Below are 27,497 nucleotides of genomic sequence, written 5' to 3'. Positions count from 1 at the left end.
AGAACCAATTGCAGAGTAGAATAGTCCTCTGTTGGGGGGATGTATACGAGGAGGATCAGTATATAGGAAAGGTAGGTATTCCCGCCTATGACTGAGAGGGTCCCAAAGATGTACTTGCTATGCTAGCCTGAGTTTGTCTCAAGAAACAGTAATCTGTATAAGGTCAAATAGTAACAAGCTGACAGCTGGTGGTAGGGGCAGCCAACTATTCAAGAAACTCACTTTGAGTCCAAGATCCAAAATCCAAAAACCATCATTTTCCAGTAGTTCATCATACCACCAACAGTCTAGCAAAAACCATGGGGGTGTCCATCCTCATCTCCAAATGCTCTCCTGTTTCCATTACAGATGTTCTTACAGATCACAATGGCAGGTTCCTTTTTGTCAACAGACCAGTCACACTGGCAAAATTGTACCGCCTAAATGAGAAACAGGTCTCCTTTCTTAACTCAGTAGTGAGCCAGCTCACCACCTTTCAATCAGGCATCCTAATACTGGGTGGAGATTTCAACAGAACACTACAACTTATTTTTGACACATCTACAGGTACATCATCTCTACCATATAGAGCCTTACGAAAGGTAAATCTTCTACAGGATCTTTTACTCCATGATACATGGCATACTCTTTATTCCAACACTCACCACTACACTTTTTTCTCTACCCCGCACAATCACCACTCCAGACTGAACTACTTATTTCTCAGAGCTAATTACAACATTAATGGCACTGAGGTCACGGGACGCACTTATAAAATAGCAGCATTCACGGATGACATTCTGCTGTTCTTGTCTGAGTCACAATCCACTATCCCTAACTTACTGAAGGACTTTTCACATTATAACACTCTCTCTAACTTACAGATCAATTTTTTAAAAATCTTTTGTCCCCAATGTAACGCTGCCAATTCACAAAGTGACCTCCTATAAGTCTTAATGACCCTTTATATGGCAAAGCAGTCGATCACCTACTTCGGGATTCAGCTCCCAAAATCCTTATCTGACCTTTATACATTGAAATTACTTCCCCATACTAAGGAACATCCAAGGTAATCTACAGAAACGGCTTAAAGGACTCTATTAATCTGGGGGCATAATGCCCTAGACTCTGTGACATACTTACTCTCCCAAAAATGAAGGGGGACATAGGATTGCCTGACATCCACAAATATTACATGGCATGCCATTTAGCAAGGATTTTAGACTGGTACTCCCATTGAAATGTTAAAGCATGGGTCCAGCTAGAGCAGCCAAACTCTGTGATATCTTGGTTACCCATAAAACATACACCTACAGAATACAAAGACCACCTGATGGTAGGGTCTTCTTTGCAATGCTTGCAAGCAGCTTGTAAACCATACAATCTCTCTTCTCTCCCAGGCCCGCCTACCACTCTTCGACATAACCCATACTTCTCTCCAGGTATGTCCAACCATTTCCTAAGGGACATTTGCCCTTTATAAACAGGTTTCCGCAGAGTACTTTTTCCACAGGGGCTCTTTTCTATCCTATGAGGCACTACAGGCCAAGAGTAACTCCACCTTCCCTTTCTGGACTTCGGTCCAACTAAGACACTTTAACCACCCAAGATCTCCCTCTGGCTGGTATCGCCTGCACACATCATTTGAAGCTATTTGCTCTAAAGCCAACAAAATGTTCTAGACCTGGGAAAGACAGCTAGACAATCTCACTATTGGCGAGTGGGATAGCATTCTCACTCATACACTCAAGGGATCAGTGAATGTCACAGTACAGGAGTTAGGATATAAAATACTCTCAGGGTGGTATAGGACACCCATGCCCCTCCACAAAGTTTCACGCTTGAATATTCCCCTTATGTTTGAGATGCGGATCCGAACCTTGTACTTTGCTATACATCTGGTGGTTCTGGTCAGAACTGCAGGCATTCTGGACCGGTGCATGATGACCTATCCAAGATAACCACTTTTACACTTGACTTAACTCCAGCTCAGTACTAGCTTCATCATACCCCTCCCCCAAAATCAATTTACTACAAATTGTTAGTCAACGCGGCCAGATGGTGTATCCCCACTAAATGGGGCACCACCACTCCCCCTACAATACATGATTGGTACTACCATGTCAGACAAACAGCTGAAATGGAAGAACTGATAAGTGTCACTCGCGATAACCCATCTAAATGTACCCGTACATGGGCATGCTGGATCAATTTCCAGGATTTTCTGAAAACTACATCACAAACAACACCTGGACACCCAACCACCAACAACTCAAACTCATGACCTGTCTTGACCGCAAAGCAGACAGAAATGATATGGCACTCTGTCCTCCCCCTTCTATATGTAAACATGCCTTAGCTTGTCTAGCTTAACATGCTCATCCCCTACCCTACAGTCTCTGGACCTCTCTTACACACCCTTTACCTTCTCCATTTCTCTTCACATTCCCCCCTAACTCTCTCCCCTATTATTTTCATAGCTACTTATCTTCTAAACATCATATAGCCATCTACATATCGAACACTGCCTTGGGATACGGTAATAGCAAGCTACTCCCATAATAAGACATGGCTAATTAGGAAGAACTCCAAGGTACTCATAGATATTGTTAATGGACATCTTGTGTATCATTCTCTGTGTCCCCTTACTCCTCTAAGTCAGCTACTTTATTTGCCTATGACATGGATAGAAACAAGACTTAAGACACGATAAGTTACTTATTTCATGCAAAGTTCCTACTCAGTATTGGAAGCTATGTACTTGGTTACACATGTTATGTTGTTTTATTTTATCTATTTGTAAATCCCAATAAAATTCCTAGAAAAGAAAGACAGTGTATATTTTTAGCACTGATCACAGTATTAGTGTCACAGGTTCCCAGAAAGTGTCAGTTAGTGTCAGACTGCCCGCCATACTATCACAGGTCCGCTATAAGTGATCACCGCCATTCCTAGTATTAAAAAAATTTAAAATTCCAGTATACATTTCATCATTTTTATAACTTTTGCATAAACCAATCAATATACGCCTATTGGGAGTTTTTACCAACAAAATGAACAGGGAAAAATATTTAATTACCACCAAAAATAAGCTCTATTTGTACGAAAAACATGATGTAAATGTCATTTGGGTACAGAGTTGCACGACTGCGCAATTGTCAGTTAAAATAACGCAGTGCCAAAAAGCAACAAAATGGCCCGGTCATGAAGGAGTAAATCTTCTGGAGGTCAAGTGGTTAAAGGAAACCTGTCCAAAAAAAGCATTACAAAGGAGACATTTTGTCCTCGTGTGATAAAAATGACAGTGTAAGAAAATAAAGTTACATCCAAGCACCTACACCCCCCCCCCCCCCCACATACACACACACATACAGAAATGAACACAGATGGAGGGGCACCTGCGCACAAAAGCTCTAATTGTGCTACATATGTTCTATATAAGCACGCATGCTGGAGGGGAACAAGTTATCTGGTATGAGTGGATTGTGGGTGCAATGTCAGGCTCCTGCAGACAAGTCCTTCAGCTTTCTGTCCATACATCTGTACAGGATTTTTGTTAGAAAGCTGGAAGACTTGTGAATGGACTACGAGTGCACTGATCAGCACAATCACAGTCCATTGATACTACAACTCTACGATGGCAGATAGGACTTTAGTAAACAGGTAGTTTATCCATTCACAGATTTGCATGGAGCCTGAGCTGACTTTAAATATGGCAATGGTTACAGGGGGGAACCCTACCCACTGGGGGGGGGGGGGGAACATGTGCTGGAACATGTTACACCCCTAATACGGATGTGCCATGTAACATGTTCCAAAAGGTGAATTTAGCCTTTAAAGTATTACCTATGGAAAGTTTAAGGTCCTAAATTATGTCATCATTTCAAAGGTGCAGGAAATTTTAAGGCTTGACATACTGGGTATCTATCTACTCAGTGCAACCTCATCTTTTATATTTTATCAAATAAGTGGGTAATATATTACATATGAATGCCCTAAAATGAACTAAAATTGCATCTTTTACTAAAAACAAAAGATAGCATTTGGTAAACCATTGCACTAGTATCAATGACAGAAAAATATGATACAGCAAGCATTGTTCCTCCAGGGTCTCTGCTTTCATAAAATATACTGTTTGGGGGTTTTACATAATCTTCAGGCCTAAAATTTTTTAAACATGAAAAAATAAAATAAAAAGCTCCAACATTGAAAGGGTTAAACACCTCTAAACTAAACATGAACCTAAATTGGGGGTGATGTTTGTGTGGTGGAAAGACGTGTCTGGGCACATTGTGTTCCAATACTAAACTGACCGAGTATAAGAAGATACGAGTAACCTTTCATTGAACCCTCTCACCTTATACTTTAGTGTGTGTGGATTTATTTCAGATTTTTTGTAATTCATTTTAAAAGAGAAATCCATGTCATGTAATGCTTGAGCCAAAATGTAGACTGAGATAAACACTTTATAGGATGTTTTCTCATCAGGAAAATCTAAACCAGGAGGAAGTGTCTCCAAATTGCAGTTCATAATAGGACGTCTAATTGTGAGTGGAATAAGGACATTTTTCATTTGGTTTTTTGAAAAGCATCTATATTGAAATATGAGAATATCCTCCATCAGGGGGTCATTTAAGTGGCTGGATGGGTTAAAACTATTAAAATATTCCTGCAATCCTGTTATGTAGACATAGGGGTATGTGAACACCAAGCTGCAGTTATTGACATAAAAAAAAAGTATGCCAGTTATTGACCAAGAATTAGGTAGAATAAATGTTTTCTCCGTGAAATAAGGGACATTATTATACAAAAACTTGTAATAAGTCAGACTAACTGAGCCACAAATAATAAGAACTTCCGTAGTTGAGGTTTGCAGCTCTGGAGGAATTTTATTATAATTCTTTATAGACATCAGAATCTTGAATTCAATACAAATTCCATGATTAGATAAATGTTTGCTGAGTTGTCGGATCTCCCTCTCTCCGTATTCATCATCAGATGTAAGGATCCCAACCCAGTTCCACTTCATCCTTTCCAGTAACTTTGCTATGGCCACATATTGCATCTCATCATCCGGAACTGTCCGGAAAAAGTTTGGATACTTCTTTCTATCACTCAGTAAAGTGTCTCTGGCTCCATAACTAATCTAGGAAGAAAGAAAACCGTCTGTATAAATAATGTGTAATTCTGAATATCTAAATGAATAGAAGAAAACCTTAGAAAATGTTTTCATTTTTTTTTTTAGAGAGCAACAAACAGAAGTTGTCACCTGAGCTGTCTATAATAGATCTATAAGAAGATTGTAATGGTGCTTTTATTTTACCAGACCAACCAGATGAAGATGGAAGAGTAAATATAATTTATTTTCGTACATTACGGGACACAGAGCCAAAAAATCATAACATATGGGTTATATAGCCACCAACAGGTGAAGGACACTGGTCACCAATCAGAAAGGATGTCCCCCCATATAATCCCTCCCACATAGGAAGTACCTCAGATTTTTTGCCAGTGTCTAGTTAGGTGATGGTCACAGTGGAGAGTCTCTCCACATATTCTTTAAAGAAGAAAGATGATATGCTACATACCCCAATCAAAGATCACTGAATCTAAGGGGTTAGCTATCAGATCCATCTAAAAAAGTCAGAAGACTAAAAAGATGGAACCTGAGCCTTGGGAAAGCAGATACAAGGTTTTTCCTGTAATGTTGTCCTTTTTAGGTGCTGGAACCTGGGATCTGGACCCTTTGTAATACCAAACCTGAAAGGCGCTCTGTGCAGGGTGCTCTACAGGTCCAAGGCCGTGACCCCTCTAAAAACAAAGGTACCCAGTCCTTGAAGTTCAGAAAAAATGGATTGGATTCCTGTTTCAAACAGAATCCTGCGGCAGGACTGGTAAGTCCAATTTAATATTTAATAAAATATTTACACATACAGCAGATGTAAATATTTTATGCACTGTTCCCTTTCAGAGATAACAGAAACCAAGTGCCATGTGGGTCTCTGCATGAGACAATGGTTGTTAAGCCTAGGCAAAATACATCTTGTTAAGCATTATTTCTGTGCTTGTTTGTTTGACACCCTGTTTTCACCTTGTACTGATCACCTGAAAGGTATCAGCTGTGACAAACAAATTCGGCCTAAGCTGCTCTCACCCCATGTTGTTGTTTTCGCCTTGGTGCGAAAGCGCCCGCGTGTTTCTCTTCTCCCTCAATATTGTGTCTGTGCCTTTTAAAACGGGCGTACGCCGCAGGGGGTGTGTTTGAATGTGAATAGCACACACCCAAACGCCATGTAGCACACCGTTCATGCGCTATACAGCATGAAACGGCACAATTTTTAACAAACTGTTTCCAACCTGCAAGTCTCTGTCATAGGCTGGAGGGGACTCAGAGCTGCAGCAGCTGGGTTGCATGAGTCACTGTATGTTACTGGCACAAACAGGTCCTGTATCTTTGGGTTAATCAGTGCTGTGTATGATAAGCTTGGCACAAGCCTTGAGTACACTGAAGTTGGTACCTCAAGTTTATCTTGCTACAAAGCAATTTCTGCCCGAAAAAGGGCTGGGGGGGCACCGCTGGAAGGGGCACTGTGATGCCACCATTAGGCCTTTAAGATCCTAGCCATGCTTCCTCTGTGTCTACTCCCCCTGAAGAGCCAGAGGTGGCTAGCCAATCTGGGCCATTATGGTTGTCAGGCATAGTAGCTACTCCAGGTTCTTCTGACGCAACCTATGTCATTATGGATGATTTGGCATTGGCTTTAGCCAGCATTTAATGTAAGATTGCTGACATGATTGCTGCATCTCAAGAAGGGAGGAAACGTGATAGATCCCCCTCACCTGAGCCACCCCCTGAATCAGTTCAGGATTGGGCAAAGGATGTGGAAAAAGTAGTTGAAAATTACCCTATAGAAGGTTAATCTGAGGTTTCCACTTCTGGGGAGTCAGGGTCAGAGGAGTCTCTATCTACCTCTCAGGCCCAGAGATTGTTTATTCAGTCTCTTACCGAAATGACCTGGTCTGGATACAAATTTCCTCCCTTAGGGATGGCTGAAGTCTCTTTTTTCCTCTCTAGGCTCATTACGCCCTCCTCATAGTCCTCAGACATTTCCCATACATCCGCTCTTGGAGAAAGTAATGTATAATGATTGGGACCATCCTGATAGGATTTGTGTTCCATCTAAAAGGTTTTCTCTATTATATCCTATAGAGGAAATGTTTACTAAGAAATGGAATATACAGTACCTACTGCGGATCCTGCCATTTCTTCGGTTAACAAAAGTTCAAACTGCCCTGTGGATACTGCTCAACTTTTTAAAGATCCATAGTTACATAGTTACATAGTTAGTGAGGTTGAAAAAAAAAGACATCAGTCCATCCAGTTCAACCTATGATGTGTGTGTGTGTTTGCTGTTAACCGTACATTGTATACCCCTCTATGTTGTGGTCTTTAAGGTGCCCATCTAATAGTTTTTTTAAACTATCAATGCTCCCTGCTGATACGACTGTTTGCAGAAGAGAATTCCACATCCTTACTGCTCTCACAGTGAATAACCTCCTGTGTATTTTAAGGTTAAACCACCTTTCCTCTAGTTTTAGTGAGTGGCCACGTGTCTTATTGTATTCCCTTTCTCTGAATAGGTTTTTCCATATGCTAGGGTTGCCAGTACAATATTTGTACATTGATATCATATCCCCCCCTCAATCGTCTCTTCTCCAGAGAGAATAAGTTCAGTGCTTGTAGTCTTTCCTCGTAGCTGATGTCCTCCATTCCCCTAATTATTTTTGTTGCCCTTCTCTGGACTTTCCCCAGTTCCAGCACATCCTTCCTGAGGACCGGTGCCCAGAACTGGATGGAATACTCCAGATGTGGCCGGAACAGGAGTCTTGTAGAGTGGGAGAATAATCTCTTTATTTCTGGAATGAATCCCCTTTTTTATACATCCCAGAATTCTGTTGGCTTTGCTTGCAGCGGCTTGGCATTGCATGCCACTGCCAAGCCTGTTGTCTACCAGTACCCCCAGGTCCTTTTCCATCCTAGACTCACCCAGAGGTTCCCCCCCTAGTGAGTAGCTTGCTTTCTGGTTTCTGGCACCCAGGTGCATTACTTTACATTTTTCAACATTAAACCTCATCTGCCATGTAGTTGCCCACCCCATAATTTTGTTCAGGTCCGCTTGTAAGGTTTTCACATCCTGCCCTGAAGATATTGGCTACTGAGATATCTACTGAGTATACTGAGATTTTACTCGATATCCCCTCCTCTAGATCATTTATGAATAAATTAAACAGGATTGGCCCCAGTACAGAATCCTGGGGGACCCCGCTTTCCACACCCGCCCAATCTGAGTACTCCCCATTAATCACCACCTCCCCTGGAGCCAGTTCTCTATCCAGGTACTCACCTTATGTTTCATATCTACCTTCCTTAGTTTGAACAGTAAGCGTTTGTGGGGAACGGTGTCAAAGGCCTTTGCGAAGTCCAGGTACACCACATCAACAGGCTTACCTTTATCTAGGTGGCAGCTCACTTCATCATAGAAGGTTAGGTTTGGCAAGAATGATTTTTCATGAATCCATGCTGATTACTACTAATAATATTGTTTTCATTACTAAAGTCTTGTATGCGGTCCCTTAACATCCCCTCCAAAATCTTGCAGACTTTTGATGTTAGGCTGACCAGCCTATAGTTACCCGGGATATATCTCGGCCCACGTTTTTAAATATTGGTACCACGTTGGCTTTTTTCCAATCAGCTAGCACCATACCCGTCTGTAGACTATCCTTAAAGATCAAGAATAATGGTCTGGCAATCACCTGGCTGAGCTCTTTAAGAACCCTCGGGTGCAAGCCATCCGGTCCCGGTGATTTATTTATGTTAAGTTTCTCTAGTTTAGTTCCAAGTCTATCTTCTGTTAGCCATGGCGGTTTTTCCTGAGGTGTGTTGTTTAGTTTAGCCTTACAAGCTGGGTTAGTGTAGCCCCCCAATTCTTTTGTGAAGACTGAAGAGAAGAAATTATTTAACACTACTGCCTTTTGCCTGTCCTCTGTGGCCAAAACTCCCTTATCGTCTTTTATGGGGCCAATGTGTTCTGGCCTCGTTTTCTTACTGTTTATATACTTAAAGAATTTCTTGGGGTTCTTTTTACTCTCTTCAGCTATATGTCTCTCGTGTTCTATTTTAGCCGCCCTGATTTCGTCTTTACATTTCATTGCCAATGACCCCCTCAGTCTTGTATTTTTTGAAGGCCTTTCCTTTAGCATTAATATGCATTTTTATGTTGGAGTTTAGCCACCCAGGGTTTAGTTTTGCTCTTTTAAATTTATTTCCCGTTGGAATGCACTGGTCAATCACTTTGTTAAGTATGCTTTTGAAGCACTCCCATTTTTCCTCCGTGTTCTTTGTTCCAAGGGTTCTATCCCATTTGATATTTTCTAGCAGAGAGCGCAGTTTTGGGAAATTGGCTCTTTTGAAATTCAGTGTCCTTATATTGCCCTTGTGTTTTCTATTACTATAATTAATACTGAAACTAATTGACCTATGGTCACTGTTTCCTAAGTTGTCCCGTATTTCTATATCCATGAGCAGGTCTGTATTGTTGGTAATAAGTAGGTCAAGTACCGCATTGTTTGTCGGTGCATTCACCATCTGACCCATGAAATTGTCCTGCAAAACATTTAGGAACTGCCGAGCCTTGGCTAAATGCAGGGTTCCTTCTGCCCAGTCTATAGCTGGATAATTAAAGTCCCCCCTCTAAATACGTACCTCAGTACTCCCCTCGTTGTTTCCGGGGGTGCAAATCCCCAGGTACCCACACACATATCTGGTGGGAATGCTCTGTGGTGCGAGCCTTCTGGTCCAAAGTATCCGTTACCCTGTCTACCATGTTTGGCATCTCTCTTGCCCCTGACCCGACCTCTGCTCTCCTGAATCGCAAGCCACCTAACCTCACCCATCGTCAATTCAAACTCTACCTGTATGTCACGACTGCAAACCATCGCAAAAGCATGGAAAACCCCCACGCTCTGCCATCTGGCTATGCTGCACAGGGTTACCCAAGCCATGCTACAGTACATGCTAAAACGGAAGCAATTTTGTTGGATAAACTGACCCCCTATGAACAGCTCTGGAGGCCCTGTATTGACCATTGCCTGCCACCAGGTCTTGACGACAGCCTTGTACTCACCTAATTTAACGTCCTCATTACCGGCCCCCTTTTTCCACCTGTGACCCAGGGGGGTTCGAGGCTCTCTCCGGGCACCTGCTATTACCTCCCCCCCACGACCCTTTCCTACTTACCCTGATTTCCTCCCATGCCTGCCAACCCAGCCCCCCCCCCACCCGGCCCCCGGTATACCTAATCAAGAGATATATCTTTGTTTTGGCTGAGACCCCTTCTGTGTAGGGGTCCAACCGCGCATTGTGACCTAGGCCACACCTACAGTTAGTGCGTACCCTCAATGCTTCTCAGACAGGGCGCCGGGTTGATCCCATATACTGTATGGGATATGGGTTGGTGGGCCTATAGCATACGCCCAATATTACCTTCCCCACAGTGCCTTCCCTTTGAAGTTCTACCCATAGGGATTCTGCCTCGTCCATAGCTACATTATTAATATCATCCCTCATATTTACCTGTACACTGTTCTTAATATACAGACATACCCCTCCCCCTTTTTTACCTTCTCTATCTCTGCTATAAAGGGAATACCCCTGAATGGTCGCCATCCAGTCATGAGAGCTGTCAAACCAAGTCTCTGTAATCCCCACAAAATCTAAGTCCTCCTCAAACATCAGCAGCTCCAGCTCTCCCATCTTGTTAGCCAGGCTTCTGGCATTGTATACAAGCCTCTTAATTTTGACCGGTTACATATATCCTCATTTGATGTTTTTAGGCTGCTATCTTGATTTTTTCCAATACCCCCCCCCCCCTGGGTTTAGGAGCTCTGAACACCCTACCACTAATGTCCCCATTTCTGCCCTCTGAATCTTGCTTTCCACTGGCTAATTCTACATCTGTACCCTCCCCCACATCACCTAGTTTAAAAGCCCCCTCTAACTTTTCGGGCCATCTTCTCACCCAGTACGGTAGCACCCTCCCCATTTAGGTGCAATCCGTCCCTACCAAAGAGCCGGTGGCCGACTGAGAATTCGGCCCAGCTCTCCAGGAACCCGAAACCCTCCTTACTACACCAGCTCCTCAGACACTTGTTAACTTCCCTAATCTCCCGCTGCCTCTCTGGTATGGCTCGAGGTACAGGTAGTATTTCTGAAAATACTACCTTGGAGGTCCTAGTCCTCAACCTAGCCCCTAAGTCCCTGAAATCATTTAGGACTCTCCATCTTCCTCTGCCTATGTCATTGGTACCCACGTGTACCATGACAGCTGGGTCTTCCCCAGCCCCACCCAGTAATCTGTCCACCCTGATCCGCGACGTGCCGAGCCCGAGCGCCCCATAAACAACAGACTGTTCGGCGCACACGGTCTTTGTGGCAGATTACACGGTCTGTCCTTCTAATAATGGAGTCCCCTACCACCAGCACCTGTCTTTCCTTTCCCTTTCTCCCGGCCTCACTGGAGGAGTTCTTCCCCTGGCAGCTAGGGGCATCACTTTGCTTCAGCAATGCTGGTCCCTGACTGGTTTCCCCAACATCACGCAACGGGGCGTATCTATTGGGGTGCTCCAGCCCGGGACCAGCCTCTTTGCCTTGTCCTCTTCTACCCCTCCTGTCATCCCTCTACTCTGCTCTGATGGCAGCAGATAAAAAGTTTGAATTTATTGAAAGCCTCCTTTGCTGTTGCAGAATCTGTGATACAACCAGCAGTAGTGGCCATAGGAGTTTGTCAGTGTTTAAAAGACCATATGAAGCGAGTGTCCAAGACAGTTACTTCTCAAGGAGAGTCTGTTGAAGATCTGTCAGGTCTGCTCTTACGAATTCCATACGGCAAATGTCACGGGTTGCTCTGATGACAGTGCATATGCTCAGAATCCTTTGGTTAAAGAGCTGGTCTGTGGAATTACCATGTAAAAGGTTGCTGGCTGGCTTCCCTTTTCATGGAGAATGCCTTTTTGGTGACGATCTAGATAAGTATATCCAAAAGATTTCAGGGGGGGGAGAGTATGTTGCTATCTGTAAAATGGAAGAGCAAGCATCCCTCTTAAGATCCCCAGCACTCATACTACCAGTGCTTCTAATTCCAGATGGTGGCGACGGCCTCGGACATCTGGGTCTGGAACCAAGCATTCAGGGCAGGGACAAAAAAAGTCCTGGGCCCAGAGATCAGCCAAATCTTCCTTCAAGCCTAGCTTGTGAAGGTGCGCCCCCCCCTAACTTGGGTGGGGAGAAGGCTGCTTAGGTTCTAAAAGATTTGGGTGGAAATGATCCAGCACATCTGGATTAGCTCCACCATCTCGCAGAGGTACAGAATGTAATTCCGGGTATTCCCACATCCTCGGTTTGTAAGGTCAAGTATATTGACAGATCCCCTAAAAATAGGATATCTCTTCCTGGTTTTGGACCAGCTGAGGGCCCAAAGAGTGATAACGAAGGTTTCCGGAGAACAAAAGGTTCAGAGGTTTTTACTGAAACCTGTTCATAATCCCCAAACTAAATGGGGATTTGAGACCTATTCTGGATCTCAAAGCTCTAAACCAGTTTCTAAACAATCGTACTTTCGTACACTCAATTCAGTCATGGCCTCCCTACAAGTAGAGGAATTTCTAGTATCCATAGACATCAAGGATGCATATTTCACGTGCCTATATTCCAGGCTCATCAAAGGTTTTTAGGCTTTGCAGTGGAAAACTGTCATTTTCAGTTTGTGGTCCTGCCCTTTGGGTTAGCCACTGCTCCAAAAGTGTTCACAAAGATCCTAGCTCCAGTATTGGCTGTTCTAAGGTCCCACGGGAAAGCAGTAATAGCATATCTGGACCATCTATTATTTATAGATCAATCGGCTTTGGCTCTAAGCCAAAATATCCACCAGACAGTACAGTTCCTAGAATGCCTGGGTTGGATTCTGAACTTGGCAAAGTCAGCATTACAGCTGATCCAGTGTCTGGAATATTTGGGATTCCTTGTGGACACAGTACAGGCAAAAGGTATTCTTGCCAAAAGAAAGGTCACAGACCTGAAGGATCTGGTCCGGTCTGTAGTAAGGCTGAGATATCCTTCTGTACATCTTTGCATGAAATTATTGGGGAAGATGGTGTCTGCATTTGAGGCAATACCCTATGCTCAATTCCATGCCAGACCCTTGCAGAACAACATTCTGTCTCATGGACTGGAAAGGTTCAGTCTTCGGATTGGTCCATGTCTCTGGTACCACATGAGAGATAGAATTGGTGGTTGTTGACCAGAGATTTAGAGAAGGGGAAATGCTTTCTTTCAGTGTCCTGGAAAGTGGTGACTAAAGATGCAAGTCTCTCCGGCTGGGGAGAGGTTCTGGAGGAAGCCACTGTCCAGTGGAAATTGTCTTGGGTAGCGAGAGATCTCCCCATCAACATTCTGGAAATCTGAGCAGTCAGTCAGGCTTTGAAATACTGGATGCCCAGACTTTGAGGTCACCCTGCCAGGGAAGGGGGGACACCCCTGAAACGCGTAAGCTATTTGGAGGTTTTCATCCCACTACTGTTTTCACCAAGCAGATTATGCCAAAGTGGAGACTATGATGTATATGTTTTAATTTAAATAAATTGTTGCAAAGGTAATGCACTAGGTTGGTGCGCCCTCTGTATTTTTTCTTTTTAGAGTTGCAATCCCATGGCTGTGACTTATATCAACCATCAAGGAGGCACAAAGAGCCAGTCAGCCCATAAAGAGGTGGATGTCATCCTGGCCCGGGGAGAGAAGTTTGTGCCATGCCTGACAGCAGTTTTTATTCCAAGAATAGAGAACTTGCAGGCAGTTTTTCTGAGTTGTCAACAGATTTTTCAATCAATCTGCCTACACTGGGGAGGGGGGGGGAGGGTCCCAGATGTAGATCTTTTGGCATCCAGGATCAACAACAAGTTGAAGAGATTTGTGTCCAGGACCAGGGATCCACTAGCAGTCAGGGTGGATGCTTTGGTGACTCCTTGGGAGAAGAATTCCCTATGCCTTTCCTCTGGTACAGCTGATACTGTGTCTGTTACGCAGAATCCAGCTAGAGGAGAAACCAGTAATTCTGGTAGCTCCGGCATGGCCGAGGAGGGTTTGGTATGCACAAATCCAGAGGTTGGCAGTGACAAGGCCTTGGGCCCTTCCACTGTGTCCGAACCTTCTCTCTTAAAGTCCGATATTCCACCCTGCTTTATAGTCTCTAAATTTGACAGCTTGGCTATTGAGGCCTTAATCTTGAAGGAGCGGGGAGTATCTGGCCCTGCAGTTTCTACCCTGATAAATGCTAGGAACCAGTCTCTAGAAACATTTATTATAGGGTCTGAAAATCCTACATTACCTGGTGTGAAGCCAGGAAATCGCATCCCCGCAAATATATAATCGGGAGAATTCTAGCTTTCCTTCAAGCAGGCGTAGATATGAAATTAGCCTTGAGCACTATAAAGGGGCAAATTTCAGCCTTATCTGCTTTCTTTCAAGAACTGATCGCCTCACATTCTTTGGTGCAAACCTTCATCCGGGGAATGTTACATATGCTTCCACCAGTGAATCTACCATTATGACCTTGGGATCTAAATTTGCTGCTGGCAGTTTTACAAAAATAGCCTTTTGAGCCCATGGGGCAAGCTCCTCTGGTTCCTCTGACCAGGAAACTGGCTTTTTTGATTGCAATAACTTTGGCTAGAAGGCTATTGGAACTAGCAGCTCTTTCCTGTAAAGAGCCTTTCTTGATTCTATCTCCACACCCAGATGTTTTGCCCAAGGTGGTTTCCGCTTTTCATTTGAATCAGGGTATTATACTACCTTCCTTTTTTCCAGATCCTCACTCAGAATAGGAAAAGTTATTGCATTCTCTTGATGTAATACATGCACTTAAAATTTACTTGGAAAGATCAGCTCAGATTCGTAAGACCAATCTCTTGTTTGTGCTGCCAGAAGGGCCCAGGAAAGGGTTGGCAGCATCTGAGTCTATGATTTCTTATTGGATTTGCCAGGTTATTACCCAGGCGTATGATTTAAAAGGGAAGGTTCCACCTTTTCCTGTAAAGGCACATTCTACCAGAGGAGTAGGTGCCTCCTGGGCACTTTGCCATCAAGCCTCTATAGCTCAGATTTGCAAGGCCGCAACATGGTTATCGGTGCATACGTTCACTCGTTTCTAAAGAGTGGATGTTGGGACCCAGGAGGAGGTAGGATTTGGCCGCAGTGTTCTGCAGGCAGTGGTGTAGTCCTTTTTGTGGTCTGATGGTGGTGTTTTTGGTTACCAATAGAGTTGAGCGGACACTTGGATGCGGGTTCGGCCGAACTTGAAAAAAAAAGTCCGGGTCCGTGTCCCGGACTTTTTCCGAACTTTTCCCAGGACACCGAACCCCATTGAAGTCAATGGGGACCAGAACTTTCAGGCACTATAATGGCTCTAAAAAAACAATGGAAAGGGCTAGAGTGCTGCAAATGGCAGCAAAATGTAGTTAAGAGCACGGCAAGTGCTCTGCAAACAAATGTGGATAGGGAAATAACTTAAAACAACAAAAAAAACCCAGAAAAATAAAAAAAAAAAGTCTTCATCTGTGAAGGACGCGGCCCATATGGAGTAAGAGGGAGGTTGAGGTGGCGGGGGATGTGGCGGTGGATGTGGCTGTGTAGGTGGAAGCAGCGGTGGAGGGGGACGAGGTAGCCAACACTGCTTTTTTTCAGTCATTTTAAATTAGGGTACACCCCAAAAGAGTGAGAAAGATCAAAAATATAACAATGGCTGGGTAAGGTCGGTATCCATCTCTATTCTGCACAAGGTACGGAAAAGTTCTGTGGGATCCATGCCTGGTTCATTTTCATGAACGTGAGATTGTCCACATTGTCTCTGGACAGGCGGCTGCGCTTGTCTGTGATAATGCCCCCAGCCGTGCTAAATACACGTTCAGATAATACACTGGCTGCAGGGCACGCCAGCACCTCCAAGGCGTAAAGGGCAAGCTCAGACCATGAGCCCAATTTGGAGACCCAGAAGTTGAAGGGGGCAGACCCGTCATTCACTAGATGTAGGCGTGTGCACACATACTGCTCCACCATGTTGGTGAAATGCTGCCTCCTGCTAAGACGTTCCATATGAGCTGCTGGTGCTGCTGTTTGTTGTGGCGTGCTGACAAAGCTTTTCCAGATTTCGGCCATGCTAACCCTGCCTTCTGAGGTGCTGGTGGTGCCCTGGTTGCGTTGGCGACCTCTTCCTCCTCCTCCTCCTCTGCCTTGTGCTTCCACTGTGGCCCCGCTGTCAGGTGGGAATGCCAGCAGCACCGCATCTACCAGCGTGCGCTTGTACTCGCGCATCTTGCGATCACGCTCCAGTGAGTGAATTAAGGACAGTACGTTGTCCTTGTAATGGGGATCCAGCAGCGTGGCCACCCAGTAATCAGCACAAGTTAGAATGTGGGCAACTCGGTGGTCATTGTGGAGACACTGCAGCATGTAATCGCTCATGTGTGCCAGGCTGCCCAGAGGCAACAAAAGGCTGTCCTCTGTGGGAGGTGTATCGTCTGTGTCTTCTGTATCCCCCAGCCACGCACCAGTGATGGCCATGAGCTGGCCTGGGTGCCACCCTGCTGTGAACATGGTTCCATCTCCTCCTCCTCATCCTCCAGAACTGTGCCCCTGCTGGACAATTGTGTACCTGGCGTTTGTGGGTGCAGGAACCCACCCTCGGAGCCACTTGCAAATGACTGCCCTGAAAGCCTTGGAAATGTTACCTCTTCATCCTCCTCCTCCTGTGCCACATCCTCTTCCATCAGCGCCCGATGCGTTTTTTCAAGGAGGCATGGAAGTGGGATAGTTAAGCTGACATCGGCGTCATCGGCACTGGCCATGTTGGTGGAGTACACAAAACAGTGCAACAAAGCACACAGGTCTCGCATGGAGGCCCAGTTATTGGTGGTGAAGTGGTGCTGTTCTGCAGAGCGACTCACGCGTGCGTGCTGCAGCTGAAACTCCACTATGGTCTGCTGCTGCTCGCACAATCTTTCCAGCATGTGCAAGGTGGAGTTCCACCTTGTGGGCACATCACATATGAGGCGGTGAGCGGGAAGGCCGAAGTTACGCTGCAGCGCTGACAGGCGAGCAGCAGCAGGGTGAGAACGCCAAAAGTGCGCACAGACGGCCTGTACTTTCTGCAGCAGCTCTGACATATCGGGGTAATTTTGAAGGAACCTCTGCACCACCAAATTCAGCACATGCGCCAGGCAAGGGATGTGCATCAAACCGGCTAGGCCCAGAGCTGCTATGAGATTTCGCCCGTTATCGCACACCACCATGCCGGGCTTGAGGCTCGCTGGCACCAACAACTCATCGGTCTGCTGTTCCTGCTCCTCCACAACTCATGCGCGGTGTGGGATTTTTCCCCCAAACAGGCAAGTTTTAAAACTGCCTGCTGTCGTTTACCCCTGGCTGTGCTGAAGTTGGTGGTGAAGGTGTTACGCTGACCGGATGAGGAGGCGGTAGAGGATGAGGAAGCGGAGTAGGAGGAGTTAGGAACAGGAGGCAAACTGAAGCGCCCTGCAATCCTCGGTGGTGGAAGGAGATGCGCCAAACAAATTGAAAGGGTGTATCTCACACGTACACATACAGACTATGCCGCAATTTAATTTTTGTCACCTGCATGGATGTATATTGAATAGTGGAATAGAACAAAAGTATATAAAAGGGTATATCTCACACGTACAGACTAGGCCGCAATTGAATTATTTTCACCCGCATGGGTGTATATTGAATAGAGGAATAGTTCATCCAGGAGGAAACTGCTTTGCAGGTTTTCTGGGAGTGCCCCTTTGCACAGAGCCTGTTTAGGGCCTTGGAACCTGAACTTAAGGACTTTGTACCACAGACTTCCATCACACACTTTGGTGTGCTAAATGGATTATTTGGTGGAACTTTTTCCCAAGAGGACATTGACAACGCCTGGCAGGTTCTGTGTTCCTTTAAGGACGCTTTATGGTGCGCCAAAAAGTGCTTTATCTACCAGCGAGAGAGGATGCCCATTGAGGACTGTCGCAGACTGGTCCATAGTCTGCTCAGAGACTATAACCTAATGGATCTCATGGAGGAAGAGGAGGTCTAGCGATTTCCCCTTCCCCAACTCTCCCTTGTGTGTTTTTGTCCTTTCATTAAAGCTTTGGGCTTGCACTTCCCCACCTCCCTTTCCCCCACTCTTTATTGTTTGTGTGTTTCACATTTGTCTTTTTGTAATGTGGCGGTACACTTTATTTGCACACATAATCTGATTAGTAGGGTGTAGGTACTTGGGACTGTCCCTGAACGTCTTGGGGGGGTATGGATATGGCCTTTTGGCTTGGTTCACCCACCTAGTACTTTGCCAGTGTAAGTACACCAGTCCCTGTCAGCAGCCTTGCGCCCCGGAGGATCAGGGTCAGGGTCCTTCCTCTTTTGGGAGGAGGAGGACCATGTGTACACCCTGTGTACTTTTTTATGCACCCGCCGGGTGATAGTCTGAGTGTGTTCACACACCACGGGCTTATAAAAAAAAAAACGGCTGGTGGTCCTGGTTTTTGTGGCGTGCCGACAAACCTTTTCCACATTTCATACATGCTAACCCTGCTCTCTGAGGTGCCGGCGGTGCCCTGGGTGCGTTGGCGACCTACTCCTTCTCTGCCTTTGCCTTGTGCTTTCAATGTGCCCCTGCTGTCATATGGGAATTCCACCAGCATCGCTTCTCGACCTTTTGGCTAAGATCAAGTGTAGTATCAGTTGTTATAAGTTATACAGTGGGGGCGCTGTGATGTCATTCTGCCTGACCAAGATTGGGTGGCGGCTATGGAAACCTTCTGGAGTGATGGGGGCTTGGAAGGTTTGATGTGTGGCCCTCAGGTTCCTTCCTCCTGGGGGGGGTCTCTCTTCGGGAGAGCACCCCTGACCTAGTATTCGAGGTGGCTTCGGCTACCATGAAGAATGGGGTTCTGCCAGGCCTTCTGGCTAGGCAGATCATGGAAACCCTATGTCCCGGTCAGGAGACTTGCCAACCAGTAATCAGCACTAGGGATGATCGAACGGTTCGGGTCCACCATCGGTTCGGCCCGAACAATGGGTGTTCGAGGTTCGGCCGAATTTAGAACTTTTTGCCCAAAAAGTTCGGAATTCGGCAACCAGAACCGCCCAAAATGCAATGCTTCAGGAAATGGGCTTTAAAAGCCCGTAATTGGACCAGAACCATTAGCAAAAGCCAATTGAGGGGGCAGAAGAATGCTAGGAATGTGATTGGAGTGACTAGGGGGTCCCTAGACCAATCATTAGTGAATACGCCCCCCAGTATAAAAAATCGACCCCACCATATTCCTAGCATTGTTATACTGGACATGGAAGAGAGTGGGAGCAGTTCTGTTCATTTTACTTTAAAAGTGTCATTTAGCTATTTATTAGTGTGAGGAAAGGGACATCTAGTGTAGTTAGAGTGCTCCTTTACACTTAAATTAGCTTCAAAAATTTAGTTTCTGTAGGGAAAGTGTGAAGTGTCAGGGTGACCGTAGTGTAGTGTAGGGTTAACTGGCAGTGACTGCTATGGCAGGGTGACCAAACCCTTCCATAGCAGGGTGACCGCTATAGAGAAATGATCATTTCTCTGAATAGCTTCGGGACAGGCATATGGCTTCTCACCAGCCAAGCATTTTTTATGCTGCAGGGGCTGCCACTGCCAGTGCCTTTTTGAGGACATGTTTGATATCAGACATGACATCTGAACATGTGTATAGGGGGTATATATAGACATATATGTCTGAATATATACCCCTAGACATATATAGGTGTGATAGTAGCAGAAATAAATGCTTGTGCTAATAAAATCATTTACAGTAATATATTTCTGCTACTATCACACCTATATATGTCTAGGGGTATATATTCAGACATATATGTGTGTATATATACCCCCTATACACATGTTCAGATGTTTTGCCTGCCTCAAAAGAACCCAAAAAAATGCCTAAAAAACGCTAGCGTCAAAAAAAAAAATGCCCAGGTGTGTTTTTGCTGGCATTTTTTGGGGGGTTTTGGAGGCAGGCAAAACATCTGAACTTGTGCACAGTACCACTATACACAAGTTCAGATGTTTTTCCTCACTGCAAAGAACCCAAAAAAATGCCTGCTTTGAAACCGGCAAGGTGTGGAGAGAAGCTAACCCCTTGAGCTGAAAGTTTTCTAATACATACAATCCTTTTTTTTTTTTATGGTTCTGGACATGCTACAGAGCTGAAACTTCACAGGTACACCTTTTAGACCCCCCAGACACAAATCACACAAAAAAAGTTCTTAAAAATTGTCATTTTTGATAAAAAAGCCAATTATTGAAAAAAAAAAAAATTTTTATTTTTACTTTGGATTTCAGATCTGGGGGGTCTAAAAGGTGTACATGTGAAGTTTCAGCTCTGTAGCATGTCCAGAACCAGAAAAAAAAGATTGTTTGTATTAGAAAACTTTCAGGACAGGTAGTTGGCTTCTCTGCTGTAACACCTTGCCGGTTTAATAGAAGGCATTTTTTTGGGTTCTTTGCAGTCAGGAAAAACATCTGAACTTGTGTATAGTGGTACTGTGCACAAGTTCTGATGTTTTGCCTGCCTCCAAAAACCCCCAAAAAATGCCAGCAAAAACACACCTGGGCATTTTTTTTTTGACGCTAGCGTTTTTTTTTTGGCATTTTTTGGGGTTCTTTTGAGGAAGGCAAAACATCTGAACTTGTGTATAGTGGTATATATACACACATAGATATATTTATATACACACCTAGACATATATAGGTGTGATAGTAGCAGAAATATATTACTGTAAATGATTTCATTAGCGCAAGCATATATTTCTGCTACTATCACACCTATATATGTCTAGGTGTGTATATAAAATATATGGATGTGTGTATATACACCACTATACACAAATTCAGATGTTTTGCCTGCCTCAAAAGAACCCCAAAAAATGCCAAAAAAAAAAAACGCTAGCGTCAAAAAAAAAAAATGCCCAGGTGTGTTTTTGCTGGCATTTTTGGGGGGTTTTTGGAGGCAGCCAAAACATCAGAACTTGTGCACAGTACCACTATACACAAGTTCAGATGTTTTTCCTGACTGCAAAGAACCCCAAAAAATGCCTTCTATTAAACCGGCAAGGTGTTACAGCAGAGAAGCCAACCTCCTGTGCTGAAAGTTTTCTAATACAAACAATCTTTTTTTTCATGGTTCTGGACATGCTACAGAGCTGAAACTTCACATGCACACATTTAGACCCCTCAGATCTGAAATCCAAAGTAAAAATCAAAAAATCTCTTTTTTTTTAATTTTTTTTATTTTTTCAATAATTGGCTTTTTTATCAAAAATGACAATTTTTAAGAACTTTTTTTGTGTGTGATTTTGTGTCTGGGGGTTCTAAAAGGTGTACCTGTGAAGTTTCAGCTCTGTAGCATGTCCAGAACCAGAAAAAAAGATCATATAGGTGTTAAAGTTAAAGGAGGGTCCCGACCCACATCCCTGTTCTACTGAAAAATTATCTTTTTTTTTTTACGTGGTTCTGGACATGCTACAGAGCTGAAACTTCACATGCACACCTTTTAGACCCCCCCAGATACTAAATCCAAAGTAAATCAAAAAATCTCTCTTTTTTTTTTTTTAATTTTTTCAATAATTGGCTTTTTTATCAAAAATGACAATTTTTAAGAACTTTTTTTTTGTGTGATTAATAGTTAATGGGGCATGACCCAGAACCCTGGGCACTTTTTAGGGGCGTTTATTGGGTTTTAGGGCTTAAAAATTGTGTTTTTTAAATACCGAAGTTCGGGTCCCATTGATTTCAATGGGGTTCTGAAATCCGGGCCGAACTTTCGGGAAGTTCGGATGTTCTGGCCGAACCGAACTTTTCAAAAGTTCGATCATCCTTAATCAGCACAAGTTAGAATGTGGGCAACTTGGCGGTCATTGCGCAGACATTGCAGCATGTAATCGCTCATGTGTGCCAGGCTGCCCAGAGGCAACGAAAGGCTGCCCTCTGTGGAAGGTGTATCGTTTGTGTCCTCTGTATACCCCCAGCCACGCACCAGTGATGGCCACGAGCTGGCCTGGGTGCCACCCTGCTGTGAACATGGTTCCATCTCCTTCTCCTCCTCCTCATCCTCATCCATCATCCAGCAATTTTTCAAAAAGGTATACAAGTGGGATAGTAACGCTGAGAACGGCGCCATAGGCACTGTCCATGTTGGTGGAGTACTCGAAACAGCGCAACAAGGCACACAGGTCTCGCATGGAAGCCCAGTTATTGGTGAAGTGGTGCTGTTCTGCAGAGCGACTCACGCGTGTGTGCTGCAGCTGAACCTCCGCTATGGCCTGCTGCTGCTCGCACAGTCTTGCCAGCATGTGCAGGGTGGAGTTCCACCTTGTGGGCACGTCACATATAAGGCGGTGAGCGGGAAAGCCGAAGTTACGCTGCAGCGCTGACAGGCGAGCAGAAGCAGGGTGAGAACGCCGAAAGTGCGCACAGACGGCCCGCACTTTCTGCAGCAGCTCTGACATATCGGGGTAATTTTGAAGGAACCTCTGCACCACCAAATTCAGCACATGCGCCAGGCAAGGGATGTGCGTCAAACCAGCTAGGCCCAGAGCTGCTATGAGATTTCGCCCATTATTGCACACCACCAGGCCGGGCTAGAGGCTCGCTGGCACCAACAACTCATTGGTCTGCTGTTCCATGCTCCTCCACAACTCCTGCGCGGTGTGGGATTTTTCACCCAAACAGGCAAGTTTTAAAACTGCCTGCTGTCGTTTACCCCTGGCTGTGCTGAAGTTTGTGGTGAAGGTGTTACGCTGACCGGATGAGGAGGCGTTAGAGGATGAGGGAGAGGAGTAGGAGGAGTTAGGAACAGGAGGCAAACTGAAGTGCCCTGCAATCCTCGGTGGTGAAAGGAGATGCGCCAAACAAATTTAAAAGGTGTATCTCACACGTACCGATACAGACTATGCCGCAATTTAATTTTTTTGACCCCAAAAGGGTGTAGATTGAATAGCGGAATAGAAAATATGATATAAAAAGGTTTATCTCACACGTACAAACCCAGACTAGGCCCCAATTACAATTTGTTGTACCCTAAAGGCTGGATGAGGAGTAGGAGGAGTTCGGAACAGGAGGCAAACTGAAGCACCCTGCAATCCTCAGCGGTGGAAGATGCGCCCCAAAAATTTGGAAGGTGTATCTCACACGAACCGATACAGACTATGCGCAATTTAATTTTTTCTACCCCAAAAGGGTGTATATTGAATAGCGGAATAGAAAAAAGTATATAAAATTGGTGATTTTTTAATAGCACATGTGAACACAGCAGTGTCTTATGTTTTAAGTCACGGTCAGCAGCAGGCTATGAAGGGGAAAAAAAAAAAAATCCCCTTTAAATTTGTAATTTTTAAATAGCAGATTAGTACAGACTATGCCACAATTTAATTTTTTTTAACCCAAAAGGGTGTACAGGCATACCCCGCTTTTAAGTACACAATGGGACCAGAGCATGTATGTAAAACGAAAATTTACTTAAAGTGAAGCAATACCTTTTTTCATTTCCTAGGCAAGCTGGCTGGCCACAAATAGGACATGTTGTAGTCCTGGGTCCCCTCACATTGCTCCCCAAGTTTGGCATCCCTGTCACTTATGGTTTGGGAGCAGTGCCATGTCAAGCTGACCAAGATTTCCCATAGACGCCAATGTTAAAAACTGGGAGTAATGCCATGCCAAGCTGACCAGGCTGTGTCCGTACTCGCGAGTGTACGTAAAGTGAGTGTACTTAAAACGGGGTATGCCTGTATATTGAATAGTGGAATAGAAAAAAGTATATAAAAATTGGTGATTTTTCAATAGCATATGTGAACACAGCAGTGTCTTATGTTTTATGTCACGGTCAGCTCAGCAGCAGGCTATGAAGGGAAAAAAAAAAAAATTCCCCTTTAACTTTTTTAAATAGCAGATTAGAACAGCAATCTGTAGTAAAATATAGCTGAACGCTGCACACAACAGACTGATAAAAATATATTTTTTTCTCCCTCCTCCTCCTCCTCAGTGGGCTCAAGTAAGGGCAAAAAGATCGTTCACTGCACCACCCCCCACGCAGCAAAATCGATGTAGATCGCTAACGGACGATTGTTCTGTCCTGTGTCTCCTATCTGTCCCTGCCTACACTCCGACCTGTCCCTGCATTCTTTTCGGGCACAATGTTGTTTTTCCCTGTCTGTCCCTAATCCAGCAGATAGCACCGTTATGATGTGTGCTCTCTCCCTACACTACAGCAGACTGACGCACCGCGCTGTGTCTCTCGAGCTTATAAAGACCTGGGTCACATGCTTCAGCTGGCCAATCACAGCTACTAATACATTAGTAGGCATGGCTGGGATGGCTTAAGGCACACCAGTTAAACACTTGTTGATTGGCTGTTGAAAGCCCGCCATTAAAAGCGCGCCATTACATACAAAACAGGAAATAAAATGACCGAACACGGATTTTAAACCCGAACATACAGTAAAGTTTTCGGGTCCGTGTCCGGGTTGCAAAAATCCAATTATCCGCTACGGACCCGAATAATACAGTCCGTGTTCGCTCAACACTAGTTACCAACACATCACTATGAGCAAATGCAATTTCTTATTTCATCTTGGCTCACACTTCAATAATAATAAAAAGTAGGATACTTCAATTAACTATTCACATTATTTGAGGACTTCTATCTTCTCTACTTCGCTTTTAAATGTGGAACAGCCAGGCTGTTAATTCATCCCGCCACTTTGGATGAATAAGAATTAAGTCTCTTGGTTTCTTCAAGACAACTTGGTGGACAATCTCTTATCTTCAGGACACTCTCCCTAGTATCCTCTTTCTCTCTGCTGACACCCCTCCTCTGACTATCCTATAAGCAGGGGTGGCCCCCCTCAGGCCAGGCCCCTTGACACAAATCCCCTTACTCATAATACTGCAGTCAAAGGGTCTCCAGTGTCTCCCCTCTCAGTCAGCTTCCCAGGACCTCTGGGTTTAGCTTCTCTTAACCGCACCTCTGGCCCTCAGGACGACCTCCAGCATCTGCTTGGCACCTCTACAGAGAAGGAGGTAGCCGCCCCCTCCCTCCGGGACTCCACCCTCCAACGAAAGACCCCTCAGCACATGTGCCCTTGGCTTTAATACGGTAACCCAGAATGCACCAAAGCGACCTGCCCACTGCCAATTATCAGGACTGTATAAAAAGCCTACGCACCCATTCTTCAGGTTTCCTACCACTGTCCAACATGCCTCCCTATTGGACAAGCATAAAACACTCTCCAGGCTGATTGAATCGCATACTGAACACAATGAGCAGACCTCACTAACAGATCCTGCTTTTTGGTAGGCAGAGAACAGTATAGATTCACCTGCAGCCCCTCTGGTAAGCAGACAGAGCTCAAAACTATACTTCTCTCACTAGCACCTACCTAGGAAGATGCTACACTCACCCCCCACCAAAACAAGCCATGTCCTCACTGGCTCTGGGCAGCCACACCTACAAAAATTATTTGCACAAAATTTTCACGGAGTAGCCCACAATCTTAGAAAAGGGGAAAAGAGAAGTAACATATGTACAGGGCCATGCTGAATACCCCATATGTGGCCAGTGGATACAATGAATTACGTGGAAAAATATATGACTCTGCTGTACAAATATTCAAACATTTTTGTACATACACAAGGTGCATTTAAATCAATGCACCCCCCGCCAAACAAAAATCTGCTTGACAGGTAAAGACATTACCCTATCTGGCTAACTGAATACAAAATCTACATTGTATAAGAATTTACATTGAGCAATGGAGGGCCTCTTCAGACCCAGAAGTCCTAAGCAAGCCTGCAAAGGAAATTAAAGTTAGGCACAAGTAGTACATTGTGACCTATTCACAGTGAGACTCCTCTCCTCAGAGGCGACCTTCTCACTAAAATTATCTTTAACTAAGACATTCTTGTAGAGATCTTCATCACTCCAGGCCCCCTAAGGGCTTGCTTGACTCTACGTTCTGTTGGGTACCTGTAATAGACAACAAACAGACCCTGCCAAGCTGACTATCTAACACATTACCATTGTTTCCTATTGAGAATCATATTGACTAAATAATAGGCACCGTCCCTCTCCGATACCAGGGCAATGACTCTCTCTCTTATTATAGTCAGACCCACAAGTTCAGAATGAAGAAATGCAGAGTCCACCTGACTGGTGTTCACAGTGTCCTCTCCTTCTGTAACACAGAGGCAACACATCTTCTGTCACAAGCTATTTTGCTGGAGCCCGAGCAACTTGTCCAACTTGTCAGTTTTGCCAAACTCTTCAAGGGGTTCTTTACTCTGACATCCCCTCTCAGAAGAGACACTGAGCCTCTACCTGCTTTTCCCAAGGTAGCAACTCACACAAAGTTCTTTTAACTGGCCCACTGACCTGACAGGATCTTCACAAAGTGTCCTTTGAGCAAAGTATCTTTGTAAAGCATCCTCTTCTTCTGTACTCCAACCATCTTGGCCCGTTGGCCAAAACTCTTCACAAAGTGTCTCTAGTGACAACTAGAAAAAAATTTGACTGAGCGAGACGGACATGTCTGCCTGAGCTCCGCTCCGGAACGACACACGCCGCCGCCCGAACCGGTGACCAGCCGCCCTGCACTCCGCCCGACAAGGCTCCCCACACAGCCCACACTGCCCCCACCCTCACCATGGTATCCGGGGGGGCAAAATCCAAGCTCAAGAGCCGCAACATCCGAGACGCTCTGGTGCGGGCCTCTTCCAAGATGGCGTCGCCGCTAGTCTCCCGCGCCAGCACCAGCTCCTCCAAGGCCCCTCGGTTCTCCCAGCCTCACCCAGATGAAGGTGAGTCTGACACAGACATCCCGCTCACCCAGGGGCAGGCAAACTTTGACCCCCTGCAATCTGGACTCCTCCGCCATTTTGAGAGCATCCTCCAGAGGGCCCTGAAGCACACATCTGACCAGATCACGGACAAACTGACTAGAGAGATCAGGGACCTGGGCCAACGCACTGCTGACCTTGAGCTCAGGGCAGACGAGATCGAGGTCAGTGTCACTAACCACTCTGAGGAATTGGAGGCCCTCAGGGAAGAAAACCAGTCCCTGCAGCTTCAACTGGAAGATCAGGAAAATCGCGCCAGACGATCCAATATCCGGATCCGTGGGATTCCGGAGTCTGTGGTAGATCTGCAGTCCACTGTCACAGCCCTTTTTGAGGAACTCTCCCCCTCAATCCCCATCGAGCGTCTAGAGATGGACCGTATTCATCGGGCCCTGGCCCCCCGCAAACCTGATGGGCCCCCAAGGGACATAATCGCCAAAATGCACTTCTACAAGACCAAAGAACAGCTTCTACAAGCCGCCAGACGCA

General features: G+C 45.1%; 1 protein-coding gene across 1 annotated transcript; it reads right to left on the bottom strand.

Moving 5' to 3' along the window:
- Nucleotides 1-287: 287 nt before the first annotated feature.
- LOC309564650 (extracellular calcium-sensing receptor-like) lies at nt 288-26,620 on the bottom strand (the record flags this gene model as incomplete). Its single annotated transcript, XM_082269314.1, has 4 exons — nt 288-419; nt 4,337-5,125; nt 26,126-26,139; nt 26,545-26,620. The coding sequence occupies 4 exons, from the start codon at nt 26,618-26,620 to the stop codon at nt 288-290; spliced, it is 1,011 nt and encodes a 336-aa protein (XP_082125440.1).
- Nucleotides 26,621-27,497: the final 877 nt, after the last annotated feature.

This window comes from Pelophylax lessonae, assembly GCF_965119305.1.
Source record: "Pelophylax lessonae genome assembly, chromosome: 1".
Classification (NCBI taxonomy): Eukaryota; Metazoa; Chordata; class Amphibia; order Anura; family Ranidae; genus Pelophylax; species Pelophylax lessonae.
Note: the sequence above shows the minus strand (reverse complement) of the source record. Positions and strands in the feature narration are given on the sequence as shown.